Source organism: Colletotrichum tamarilloi (genome assembly GCF_030869305.1).
Source record: "Colletotrichum tamarilloi strain Tom-12 chromosome Unknown Scaffold_2.1, whole genome shotgun sequence".
NCBI lineage: Eukaryota > Fungi > Ascomycota > Sordariomycetes > Glomerellales > Glomerellaceae > Colletotrichum > Colletotrichum tamarilloi.
This window is the reverse complement of record NW_026849385.1, coordinates 368,776-382,204: the sequence shown is the minus strand read 5'-3', so window position 1 is coordinate 382,204 and position 13,429 is coordinate 368,776. Positions and strand designations below refer to the sequence as shown.

The 13,429-nt window shown below is 53.5% G+C and overlaps 4 protein-coding genes across 4 annotated transcripts; 2 read left to right on the top strand and 2 right to left on the bottom strand.

Annotated features, from left to right (window-relative positions):
* Positions 1-481: 481 nt before the first annotated feature.
* CTAM01_00764 (uncharacterized protein) lies at positions 482-1,351 on the bottom strand (the record flags this gene model as incomplete). Its single annotated transcript, XM_060516811.1, has 1 exon — positions 482-1,351. The coding sequence occupies one exon, from the start codon at positions 1,349-1,351 to the stop codon at positions 482-484; it is 870 nt and encodes a 289-aa protein (XP_060388273.1).
* Positions 1,352-1,527: 176 nt separating this feature from the next.
* CTAM01_00763 (uncharacterized protein) lies at positions 1,528-1,635 on the bottom strand (the record flags this gene model as incomplete). The annotated part of the gene is made up of 1 exon (XM_060516810.1): positions 1,528-1,635. One exon carries the CDS (start codon positions 1,633-1,635, stop codon positions 1,528-1,530), a length of 108 nt encoding a protein of 35 aa, XP_060388272.1.
* A 3,673-nt stretch (positions 1,636-5,308) lies between these two features.
* On the top strand, positions 5,309-6,198 carry CTAM01_00762 (uncharacterized protein; the record flags this gene model as incomplete). Its single annotated transcript, XM_060516809.1, has 2 exons — positions 5,309-5,736; positions 5,796-6,198. 2 exons carry the CDS (start codon positions 5,309-5,311, stop codon positions 6,196-6,198), a joined length of 831 nt encoding a protein of 276 aa, XP_060388271.1.
* A 2,554-nt stretch (positions 6,199-8,752) lies between these two features.
* CTAM01_00761 (SPRY domain-containing protein) lies at positions 8,753-11,302 on the top strand (the record flags this gene model as incomplete). Its single annotated transcript, XM_060516808.1, has 6 exons — positions 8,753-9,591; positions 9,647-9,870; positions 9,930-10,060; positions 10,302-10,548; positions 10,599-11,096; positions 11,151-11,302. 6 exons carry the CDS (start codon positions 8,753-8,755, stop codon positions 11,300-11,302), a joined length of 2,091 nt encoding a protein of 696 aa, XP_060388270.1.
* Positions 11,303-13,429: the final 2,127 nt, after the last annotated feature.

Genomic DNA, 13,429 nt, shown 5'->3' with positions numbered 1-13,429 from the left:
TGCGCTGAGACGCTAACAGGTTTCACACACAAACGAGACTGATAATTGTTAAGATAAGGGGATTTTAAGTCGTAGCGTTGCATTGAAAGGAGTGTGCCCGTCTAATCATTTCATAGTAATTTCATCCAGTGTGCCCGCCGCCTGTTGAAGGTACGGTACGATACACAAAACCCGATTCAAGAATTTCCCAGCCGTTGCCGTTCTGGTAGTTGAGATGCCGAAAAACAGCGTACATGTTTATCTCTACTTGCATTCTTCTCCGTCCAAATGTTTCTCATGCTTTCGTGCTTCTCATGCCAAATGAATGTCGTAAATAAGTCGTGGAAATCATTATCCGAAATTCGTCCATCATAATGTGTCGTTGCCCATTCTCAACGTCGTCCGTGGACGGTCTCTCAATCATCATGTACTGTGAACTGTGAGCCAAGTCGATCTTCGCACTTGAGTGACCAAGCCTACCTTTCGACGCCATGCGACGCCGTCAAATTCCCTCCTCGTCGCGAACGAAGAGGAGCCCAGGGCCACTGGTCTCCCCCAGCGGATCACGACGCTTAACACCCAGCTCCGTCCAGGAATCGCGCGTCGTGAAGCCCACATCGGACTCGTCATCCTCGGTGGTAGTCCCGTCGAACTGGACCCAGGGCTCCCACTCATCGTCTTCTTCAGTGTCCCGAGGTACGGTGGCAGTTACCCAAGGCTCATCGTCCTCTTCGGCATCCACCTCGACGTCGTCCACGACTGATCGGCGAGCCCCAGGCACGGCTGTCGTTCCGTCCTCATTGACATACTCGGTAAAGGTCTGAGTGATGGTCGTTACGCATCTCGTCCCGGTCGAGACGGACGTCCCGTATGCCGTGGTGAGCGGCCCGCCATTTCCTGTGTTCGTTAGAACGGGGTTGGGGGTAGGAGAACTTACACCTGGATTGGCAGGTGACGAAGAAGCAACCGGCCCAGGGTTGTTGACAGTGTTTGACGGAGCCGGTGCCACCGTCCCGCTTGCCGTGGTGCTGCCAGAGATGATCGCCGCCAACTGCCGCTCGATGGACTGGATGAGCTTCAAAAGATCTTGAAGGTCTTGCGCAGATATCGAGAGGCCACTGGTTTGCCGCTTGACAATGGTTGTGGTTTCCTCGGTTTCGGGTTTACGGTGACCACCGCTCCAGTTTCTCAAAAAGTTGTCCAGCTGACTGTTCAGATCCTCCGCGGCCTGGCTCAGAGTTTGAAAATCACTTGCTGAAAGCTGGTTAGAATCGGCATCGCTGGTTCGTCCCCGGAGAATTGCGCCGGACGCGCCCTGAAAGGCGACGTGTAAAGCGACGCAGACATAAAGAATTTTGCTGATAAGATGCATCTTGGAATGTTTAAGGTGAGTAGGAGATGGTTTCTCTCTCAAACAAGGTCTCGAGACTTTTCGAGCTCATGATATAGCAAGGTGGCGTCGCACGTAGTGTAAACATGGCAACGCATTCCAGAGACCGTTCGATGGTCGCTGATGCATATGCATTCCAAAGGTAAATCGTCCCTCGGTCATTGACGGATCAACGGCGGCCGTGAGTAAGGGGAAACAACGCTTGTGTCTTTCCAAGAATCGACGTCCAATACTAAAGTAGGCAATTTGCAAATCGGACAATCCATAATTTGGGTCACTATCCCCTTCTTTGGTCTTTTCCGTGGCTTGCGGCGGCGATGGTTGATCGGGACGAGGAGACAATCGCACGGCTAGACTGGCCGTGGTGACGAATGTGCCGCCGCCGGAAGATGTTCTCCTGGTTGTGGAGCGCTGCACGCGCGGTATTGAATTCGAGGATGCACGCACAAACTTGGCTTTGGAATAGTGACGATGCAGGTTCCGCTTCCTGTCAGTGGCGATGATCCGCTATCGGGCGACACTCGGCACCCGGAGCAGCTCAATCATCCTGAGAAGGCAGTTGAGACCGCATAAATCTTGGCCTTGGGGGGTGCCGTTGATGATAGTCAATAGCGGCTGCACGGATCTGATGAAACGACGCAATCTACTTCATCGTACGGGTTGACTTTCTTGCCTTTCTCAGGTATCTGCTGGCACCAGATGCTTTCCACCAACAGCTTGCCAGGTGGTTGAAGGCTAGAAACACGCCGGTTGAATGGTACTTCGTTGGAGAAGCGTCATTGGACTGGCGATGACCAGGTTCGGCGTGCTGTGAAACGGGGGAGCCTTTCTTCCTTCACTCGTGTGGCATTGTACGTTTTTGTACAGGTTGATCGGAGCTGAGCTCTGACCTCATTTCCATTCAGGCTTGCACCACCCGGCCTTCCACTTCTGCTGGTCTTGGGATGGGTTGTTTGGGATCTCGAAGCACGATTGGCTCTCGCCATGCGGGATTGAAGTTGGGGTTGGAAGCATTTTTTCGAACCCATTTGACAGGGAAGTGAGGCCATGGCAGACGCGGAAGTTCTCGCTGGCCCCCCTTTTTTCAATTATTAGGGCTTCCCAAGGTCCAGTCTCACGAGGTTCTCTCGGACGCAGTTGGTCGAGAGGCTGAGTACTAATACGCATACTTATATCTTTGTCGCTGAAAATTCATGATGCCAGAAGAACCTTAAACTAAACGGTCCGTCTAAGTGCATCGTGGGACGTGAAATGCCCTCGTTCGTGACCTATCTAGTGTCGAAATGAGGAAGGCTGGTTGGGAGGTGCCTCCAGCAATCAACCCTTCTTATCAAAGCCCGTAGAGGATCCAATTTGGTTGTGGTGCAGGCAATCGGTGGTCGCAAGGTGCCCATCCCGGATCGGCCTGGCAGTCGTTCTGCTGGACCTTTCCTCACAGCGCATGCAGTGCAATGGCATCAGGCACATGCTATCATGACTACTGGTGTTGATAAAGTAGAATACGCAGCTCGTCACCTCGTTTGCTCAAAACTGTTCATCAGCGTCCATGGTCTTCTGATGCGGCGGACACGGATTGCTTCTGGAAGGCGAAATGATGACAAGAGAGATGCCAGGGTGACTAAGGTTCGAGCCCCAACGAGGGATCCAAGGGGATTCCAGGCTCGGCCGGAAGCCTGCAGGTCGCCATCACCAATTCAGAGTTCTGGGCCGACCTGGACAAGTATCGTACGTAGTGCGCCAGCCAAGCGCAGACCAGGGCCCATCGGATCTGATGAGGATTTGTTAGTTTGAGACTTGAATTTCTATCGCCTTGATCCTCGCTCGCCGACCCATTCGTGCCACCGCCAGTACGGACAACCCGTAGATCCCGCAGTGATTATTTTTGCATGGCGTTTTCGCACAAATTCGCAATCGCAGTCTTTGGCAGCCTTCTCAATTGGTCTAAAAATAATAGTACCGCGCGGGAAAGGTCGGAAGATGAAATGTGCTGGAAGCGTGGTGCAGGATGCATCTATCGCTCATGAGCGGGATGAGATAATGTGCCGAATGCCCAGCGACCAAGGCGGGCTGATTGTGTCATGGAGCTGAAGGCTGAGGGAAATAATCTGCGATAGTACATAAAGTCTGAAAGGGTCATGGATCATCAGTTGGTGAAATACTGGGAACGTATTGTGTGGAGAGATGCAAAGGTAGCGTTCTATCGTCAATCTTCGAGTCAAGCGTTGCCTAAATGGGTAATAGACTGCTGGACCTTGTCGCGAGCTGTGAAAGTCAAGTGTTTCGCCTTTGGCCTGGCAATTGAAGGAGTCGGGATGAATGGTTGGGAGGATGGGGATAGATGATGGACGTCCGCCTGAGGCACGGAGATGCGCAGAACGTGAGGGAAAGTCAAGGACTGGGCCGGGGAAAGGACGGGAATCATTACGGACGGTCGTGACGAGAAGAGATGAAGGCAATAAGGGGGGAAGAGGGGGAAGGAAGGAAGGTGTGGTGGGTGTGTGCGTGTGCATGTGTGTGTCTGGAGTGGATATTACTGAGGTGAGCTTCCATTCTCATCCCGAACGTCCTTCTGAAGCCTGAGGTGACGGGAGGTCAGATGGCGAAATGGGGGAAAGGGGCACTTGGAAGGGCACAATCAAAGAAATTGGTGCAAAATGCAGCAAGACAGATAGCCCGGCATGCCTTCCACACGCATCGTCAAACCACCTACTAGGTAAGCCAGTGCAAGCACGGAAAGTCCACGTTTTTGGTGGCCCTGGTGTCGGGATTGATTGATGTGAGGGAGCGCGGTGCGTGGATGGCCCCCGGCCGACGGACGGAGGGTGCCGGGGTACGTATCTTGCCTTGTTACCCTTCCATGAGTGTTCACTTCAAGTTTGTGCTTGGATATTCCGTACTCCTTAAGGTACCTTAACGTAGGTAGGTAGGATGCCCAGAGTCCCAGACAGCTGCACGTAAAATAGTAACTAGGTACTTGGACCATGAACCATGATTAGGTCACAAAGGCCCAAGATCCTTGGATGGCGAGGACGAACGAAACTTTACCTTGCGGCTTCCCTTGGATTCTGAGGGACCTCACCTTGGGTGAGATCTTGGATGGATGGATGTATACATCCTGCGTGCCCCGATGTATGGTATGTACCTTTGTACTTCTGGAAGGGGGAGAAAAATCCACCCGTGCATCCCTTTCCGGTCACGGCCCCCCCAGATTACTGGTCGGGTCTTCCTTTCGCTTACCCACAACTGCGGCGCTGGTGGCAGGTGCGCGAGAGGAAGCGAAAGCTGGAGGTCAATTCTTGAGCGCGGGTGAGAGAGAAACGGGAGCCCAGCACCACGCACCACGCACCCAGCACCACCGCGCACCCAACCCAGGCAGCATGAGAACCGTTTATTGTCACGCCGCCTGCTCTGGCGCTCTCTCGAAAATGAGACGCCAAACTTACCAGATGGATTCCCCCATAAAATAAAAATTCTCTCTGTCCCCCTTCTCATCAACCCTTCCACCCTCCCGTTCCATCCATCGCCAAACCCCCATCGCCATCACCGCCTTGCCTCGCATCGCCGTCGACTGTGCGAGTCGCCGACGCGAAATAATCTGCCACCCACGAGAGAGACAGATCGCACCGCACCGCACCCAGGAGAACCTGAACCCGCACCGCTACAGCTCACCACCAAAACCAACCCAACACGCACCACCGCCCAAAACCTTGCCCAGTCCTTTACCCACCAGATCACAACTCGTGGCCCATTGGATCCCCGGCCCGTCCGCCACCCCATCCATCAAAGCAGCTATCTCCGACAAAGCCTTTACTACCTACTAAGCTTCCTGACGCCGCGCCGCCAATCTTCCAACTCTTCACCCATTCTTTCCGCCCTGGACCAAACCTCGCCCTCACCACCCAATACATCATCACACAACACGCCCGAATCCATCTCGAAATGGCACCTACCGCATCCGTCAGTCGACGCAAGTCCAATGGAGGCAAGGGCGGCCTCGTTATCACCCTGACTGTCGACGCCGATAAATTGAAGCGGACCCTTGATCCCGATTATGTAAAGGAAGACTCCCCCGTCAAGATGGATGTTGAGGAGACGAATGGAAACAAGGAGACTCAAGAAGCGCAAGATTCTCCCGCCACATCGGCCACCTTGGCAGCTCCTGCCATCGCAAATGGCGAGACGGCGTCCGACTCAAATCCCGGCACGCCCGCTGGCGATGGAACTCCAGCACCTACATCCATGGGTCCTCCTACCGAGGGAGTCAAGAAGAAGGGTACCAAGCGTGGTGCTGGTGCTGCCAATGGTCTCGGCCCTGATGGACAGCCCAAGGTCCGCGGCAAGCCTGGCCCCAAGAAGAAGGCGAGACTGTGCGTATACCCATTTTGCCCGCTGCCTACGTTGACTCCTTGCTAATGATATCATGTAGTGAGGATGGAACCATCGATCCGAATGCCCGTGGTGGCGCTGCTGGACATAAGCTGGGTCCCAAGGCCAACCAAGGTGCCATCAACGCCGGCCTTCGAGCTCTCGACCGAAGCGGCAAACCCTGCCGCAAATGGGCGAGGGGTGGTTTCGTCCTCAAGAGCTTCACAGGTATCGTCTGGGAGGTTCCTCGATGGACCGCGCCGCCCAAGTTCGTGCCCGAGCCCACCACTGAGGACTCTGCCGCCGCCTCAGCCGACAGCAGCACCAAGGAGAACAAGGAGAATGATCAGATTAAAAGCGACGCCAATAGTGCCGTCAACAGCGGCGCCGACGTCGAGATGCGGAGCGCGCCCGGCAGCGTTCCTGCTAGCTCTCCGGCCCCAATGGCCATCTCTGCCGCGTAGTAGCTGCGTCCTTGCTTGCGATATTTCTTGTGTGTTTGGGCTCGTTGGAACGTCGAGGAGGGCCCTCGACACATGTTCCAAACAGCTTGGGAGTTTTAAGGATCAAGAGGGAAAATGATTGCAACATCTGACCAAGGCTTGAATGGTCGATGCAGTTTTTGGATGGGAGTCATCACGGAGCATTAGCTCGCCGGCGTTACGGAAACACAATATCATGGATCAGCGCGGTAGCTGCCATGGGGATTACGGCGTTTGCCTGGGCAGGCACAGAGTGTATACTATCAAGTTGGCGCATGCATGGTACGACTATCGGCTATAGAATTGATGCCATTCCAACCAGTTCATAAGCGTTCGACTCAGTTTGAGTGCACAATGCACGGTGATTGAAGGTGGCTCGACTCGGTAAAAGGGAGCCGGCTGGATTAGTTGGTAAGGTTGTGCCCACTGCCGAGACCCTCGGATGTGAAAAGTCCCACTTGGACCGGAGATGAGGCATGGATGCAAAGTGCTCTCTCAGCTGAGGAGCTTTGGTTGGGAAAGATGAAGACACCGTGGAGGCTGGAAACCGAAGAGGTAGAGTATGTATGCACTGCCCATGATAATTGGTGCAATCCTTGGTCATGACGCAGCGGTCAGCGTCTTACCTACTCTTTACTCTTTTGGACCAAGTGCATCGTAGAACCGTGATGATGGAGATGGAGATGCTGGGTGTGACTGTCGGTGAGGGAAGGTAGGCACGGATGGATGGGCGTTGGGTTGCTGATGCGATTCAGCGAGACATGTGGGAACCTACCATCGGGAGAAAGTGCGCGGGAAAAAAAAGCACTGGTCCCTCCCTTCATGATTCCCCCATCAAGATTCGTTTGCCTCTTTGTGATGGAGGAGGCCGGGAAAAGGGACGTTGGTGGTTGGTGCCGGCCACGTGACATTATGTAAGCGTCGGATCGGGCGTGGAGGATCTGGCTTAGGTAAGGTGGAGAGCTGGAGCACTCGCGCCGGAGTCCAGACAACCTGGATGGAAAGGCAGGCACCTGAGCACCTGGCAGGCTGTGGCTGGCACGTTGGCCGCTGTTCCCCGGCAGCGGAGCACAGTGTTTCCTTGACTGCATGACGACAACGTTTCTACTTGCATTCCCATTCTTTGAAGGCTTGCAACGAACGCCGCCTCGGCGACCGTACCCAAGGACTTCTTTGTTCATCAGTGTATCAAATATGATGGCCAGGTCGTTTCCGCCTACCTATTCACCTAGGTACTGTAACAGAGACCCAGTTCCTGCAGAAACAGCCCCGTCTTAATGCGAACCACAATCCGGAGATGCTTCCTTCTGGGGAGCCGCGTGTTTCGCTTCCAAGACAAGCGCAACACACTCTTAGGTTGCTCTCGACAGTCCACGGGCACACTCTGGAGTCTTGCATTCTACGGATATCTCGAGTCTGGAGTCTACATACGGCCTACACAGTAACTGGCCAGGCTAGTCTCCGATAGCACCGTGCCAATGATCCCTGACAAGTCTCGCCTGCAGTAGGGGGGGATCCTGCGGCTGCTCTGCTCCAAGCTGCGACTGGCTACCCCGTTTGGCGCCTCAACTGGCGGGTTAGCCTCTCACAGTGACCTGCTCTCGTGATTGTCTATGCCTTCAAAGGTAGTAGCGGCGTGGGCTTTTGCACCGGGACGACGGGTGGGACACGCTCGGGCGGAACATGGCCAAGCCAACCCAACTAAGCAGCTCAGCCCAGCCCAGACCTGCACTGCACTGCACTGCACCTCACCTCAGCCATACCAAACCCTCCAGCACACCAGGCCACTCTCCAGTCTGAACCCGGGGGCGCCTATCATTTGTCCGCGCGCTGGACCTCACCTCCGTCACTGCACCGCATCGTACCGCACCTGCACACTCCACACGTTCCGTCCACCACCAACAACAACAACAACCTTGCCTGGCCCTGTTCTTCCCCGACTCACGTAAGGTACCTCGCCAGCAATCCCGCTCCTTGCCGGTACCTCACCTCACGCTGTCACCTGTGTGCCGCTCACGTACTCCACATAGCGATAGCACCCCGACCTGACCTCACTCAACCCCCATCTTCCGATCTCTCATCACTGCGTTATCATGATAATCGAGCTGTCCAGCGGAGCATTTTAGCCCCTCCTCCTCCGAACGACTCGTCTCGTGCGGCTGTTTTTCACTTCCTTTGCTACACCGGAATGAACCTTGACTAAGGCACTTCACCGTTACCCGGCAAACCATCTCCACACCCACATCATAGTAGTGCCTCTCGACCGATCTGAACCTCCGTCTTAGCACGCAATTCCGAACTCGATTGCTCCTTGGACCCCCGACTCGAGTCCCGTCACTCAGACCGACCACCCTTCTAGACCCATTCGAGACCCCAATCACTCGATACTCAGACAGAGACACGCCTGCCACTGGTCACCTCATCCTAAGAAGCTCGGACTGCGGCTTCTCGGGGGCATTGCGAAGCTCCTCTTTGCGTACGAGACGTCACGGGTGCGCGAGCTGGTCGACCCCTCTACGAACCTCGACCCCTCACCATGACGAACCCGTTCCATGGTTCTGCACATTACACGGAATCAAACACACCTACGGGAAGCTCTGGTCTTCTGCCGCGCCGCTTCTCCTACGCTTCAGTCGCTTCCGGAGCACCACCAAACTATAACCCGCCCTACCTCTCCCACCCCGGCCGAACTTCGGTCATCTCTCAGATCCTCAACAACTCCGACGACATCACCTTCGAACCGGCCTCGGCCTACCACGATTCGAGCAGGGGCGGCGATATGGACGCAGACAGGAACGGCGCCAGTCTGAATGGCACGTCTGCGCGCTTGTCGCGGGGCGCCAACAATCTGCCGTCCTTTTCGAGGGTCTTTGATATGTTTATGGCGAATCCTTCGGGCGAGAACGGAGGGTCAGGCGGCGCAAGCGGACACGGAGGTTTCTTCGTGCCATCGTATTTGACTGGATCGACATACGTACAGCGGCTAGAGGAGGCGCACTTTGCAAAGGTACAGGCGCAGAAGGAGTCCCAGACGGCCCAGGCACAGCCCGGTGGAAACTTGACGACGAGCGCGAGCAGCGTCAGTCTTCACAGTAAGCCGGCTTCGCACCGAGGAGTGAATTACGACGTCATCGAGAAGACTGCAGCATTCGAGGACGATGAGGCGTTTACCCCACTACCTACGAGGTGGAACAGGGACGACAAGTACGGTGCTCTCGATATTCTTTCAGATGGGCTCGAGGTTCGCTACATTGGGCCCCGGGGCCAGACGGAGCGGGATCATGAGGCGTTCAGTATACGTGCGGACAACCCGATGCCTCCGCAGTGCGGTATCTATTATTTCGAAGTCCAGGTTTTGTCAGGCAAAAGAGATGAGTAGGTTATGACCTCTGGTGTGGGGTCTGTGACGAGTATTCTGACGATTGGTTAGCATGACGATTGGCATCGGGTTCTCGGCCAAGACTGTGGCCCTCTCAAGACCCCCGGGCTGGGAGCCAGACTCGTGGGGCTACCACAGCGACGATGGACACTGTTACGCTGGGCAGAATGGCGGCAAGAACTATGGGCCTCCATTTACTGCATCTGATGTGATCGGCTGTGGTGTCAACTTCCGCACTGGCTGTGCCTTCTTCACAAAGAACGGCCACATGTTGGGTATGTCTGGATTGCAGCCCAGTCCCTCACTCCTATTGATGACAAACTCATTTTTCTAGGTACCGCCTTCCGCGAAATTGGAAAGGGCAGTAGCCTCTATCCAACAGTTGGTCTCAAGAAGTCAGGAGAGCACATTCGTGTCAACTTTGGTCAAACGCCCTTTGTTTTCGACATTGAGGGCATGATGACGGTCAGTTTTGTCCTTTCCCTCACCTCTACTCCCGCATGTTTCTACATTCTGGTTGTCTTATTACTGCTATGCTGTTCTGCCTCCGATTATTCTCTGTCTCGAGTTTCAGTAACCCGCGCTATTGGCACTTGTCAGCCGTGCTTTACTGTGGATATACAGCATCAGTGTCTGACTCCGATGTCAATACACGGGATCCTCGTTAGCCTTGAGGGAAACATCACTAACGATTCTGGCACCACAGAAAGAAAAAGAACGTATCCGGAGGGAAATCTCGGAAACAAGTACAGCAAGCTTAGCGCCAGCGATGAACGAGACAGAACTGATACAGGCGCTCGTCCTTCAGTTCTTGCAGCATGACGGTTATGTGGAAACTGCGAGGGCATTCGCGGAGGAAATTAACGCGGAAAAGAAGGCACTCAGTCTCGACCCGAATGCTCCCATTGAGGGAATCAATGTTAAGGACGACGAGCATGCCAACAAGCGGCAAAGTACGTCAAGTTTCTGGCGAGGAAGTCGTCTATATGCTGACAACACACAGGAATTAGGAGAGCTGTGCTGGAAGGCGACATCGATAGGGCGCTGAAGCACACCAACGCCTTTTACCCCCAAGTTCTCAAGGATAACGAGCAGGTTTACTTCCGGTTGCGCTGTCGCAAGTTCATCGAGATGGTCCGAACGGCGGCTGAGATGAGGGCTGCGTCAGAATCCAAGAAGAGCAACGGCCATGGCGGTGATCTGGGCGCGATGGATCTCGATGGTAATGGCAACGAGAACGGCGCTTGGGATCAGATGGACACTGAGGATTCCAACGAACCGACTGTCGACATCAACGAGCTCGAGATAGCAACTCTGCTCTACGGTCAGGAGCTTCACGCCGAGTTCAAGAACGACCCTAGGCGAGAGGTGACGAAGCACCTGGCGGACATCTACGCGCTCCTTGCCTACGCAAACCCGCTCAAGGAGAAGGACGTTGCACACCTGCTGGATAGGAAAGGTCGACTTGCGGTGGCAGAGGAGCTCAACTCTGCGATATTATGTGAGTTTTTCCGTGGCACCGGTTGTATGCTGATTAGTTATTAACGTCATACAGTATCATTGGGCAAATCTTCTCGCGCTGCGCTCGAAAAGGTCTACGCCCAGACAAGCGTGCTGCTTGATGATCTGCGGGAAAATGGCGGACCAGGCGCCTTTGTTTCCTTACAGGACGTCATCGAAGATATCCCAAAGTCCCAGCCTTTTTAGAGGGTGGCGGTAATCACAAGCCAGCCTCAACGCTACTTTGCTGCTTAGACTTGTTTCAGGGGCAAATCTACAGATGGTACTCCACCACCTCCCTCCTTCGCTGTCCATGTGTGAATTATTAGAAGACGCGCCTCCCCCTTCCACTCTTGTGTGCGGTTTTTTTTGGTTCTGTTTCTTACGATCATATCATTGGCGTCAGGCTTCGTCTTGGAGTGGGAATGGAGAGACTATACTTGTCCTGGTTTATTTTGCGGGGGATGGATTCTTGCATTGGCTGATGCGGCAGAGGAAAGGGTTTGAGTCTTACATAGGCCGGTCGGTCGGTTCCCCTTTCGGGTGGAAACGACGCCGCTGCACAAATAAATACATCCTCAATGACCTGTTCCGTGTTGATGTTCCTGCAGAAGCCTCGGCGGCTCCCTAGATGCTGTCGGTAGGATGATGATGATTACTTACGTGCGAGATATGTGTGATACGGGGGACCTTGAACCATTTTGTCCAAGTGAGGAAGATGTTTCTCAGCCCGGCTACTATGAATGTATGAGAGCACCCTCTCGATAGTGTATTTTGTATAAGCATTTCACGTCGACCCGAGGGGGGGGGGGGTTCTCGCAAAACAAGGGGAGCCGGGGCATGTACGTACCTTATCGAAAGACTGAGGTGGTTGCCGAGGGTTATCATATAGGCGGGCGGGCCTACCTTCCTTCCCGCCTAGAGAAATTGGTAAAAAAAAAAACAAGGTGTGAAAAGGGTATGGATAAATATATACACATGTACAAACAAGAGAAAAGGTAGAAAAAGGGCAAAAGCTCAGGTGCCCAGTCCGGAAATCGAACCGGGGCACCTTACGAAATCTGGAATTGTAGAGCTTCGCGAGATTTCATACCAAGTTCTGTACTAACGGACCAGGGCGTTATACCGCTCGACCACGGGGGATCGATTGGGCTTGGTTGAGGTGGGAGGGGGGGGGAGATTTGGATATGAGGCAAGGCGAGGCGAGGGAAGGGTGTATATTCGTCTGCGTATTCTCCCCTTGCCATCGTGTGTTCGGGGGAGGTAAGCCTCAGCTTCCGTCTTTGGCGATGGCACTGCACCATTTTAAAGATGAGAGGACCTTATTTGTCTCTTCCCCCCCCCCCCCCCCTCCCCTTCTCTATAATCTATCGGCGATTTAGATATTTAGATCCATCATCTTTCGTTCTAGGAGATGTGTTTATTTTCAACCGTCTGCTCTGTGTTCTCATCTCCTGATACAGCTTACCTTCTCCGTCCCTTCGTTCAGCATATATCCAGAGTAGAGAGTGTTTATAGGGGAAAAAAAGACAATAGATCCCACGTATACTTTTTTGCGCTGGTAACGTAACTGTCAGCTTTTGTCTCCCAGCCAGTGGGCGATCTGGAGATCCAATAACAAGTCGCTTTGATCAAAAATGGCATTCGGGTCTTCTTCCCGGTTGAAAGTCATGTCTACGTGACGAGCAGGGAGAGGGCACGGAGAGCAGACCGGCAACGGTGGTCTTGGATTCTTCCTCAAACCTTGTTACACGCCTGGGAAACAAGATCTTTGGATTGCGGCACGAATAAAGGCTCGATAGTGGCTGAACGTCTTTTTGCTGTGATGGGAGGAAAAGGATTTGGAAAATTTCTGTTGAAAAGTTGTTTTGAATAGCCGATCTTCAAGTTCATTGGTGCCGGGAGTGCAGGTATCTATATCTCGTCATGATCATCTCGGAGTCGAATGCTGATAAGACTTCTTGTGTGGGTCGCCATGTAGTTGTGTAGTTATGAGTTGATCAGGTTAACAATCGTATTCTCCCAAAGAGGAGTCAGTCAGTCATGGCCACCATCCCCTGGCAGCAGCTAATGTCAACTTGAATAGCATACGGAGAATCTGGAATATCAGCATAGTCAATATAGTAGTTGTATTTTATATGCAGTGGCAAGCCTCGCATGACAGCATCCTATTGTAAAGTAATCATGCCTCCAAAAATGACCATACGATTTACCAGGGTGAAATACCCTCTGGCCTCCATGTAACCCGTCTATGCATTAAACAAGCCCCACCAAAACGCCAGACATGCTTTCCATTGCGTGAAATTGGAAATTTATCAAAAGACATTAAAAAAT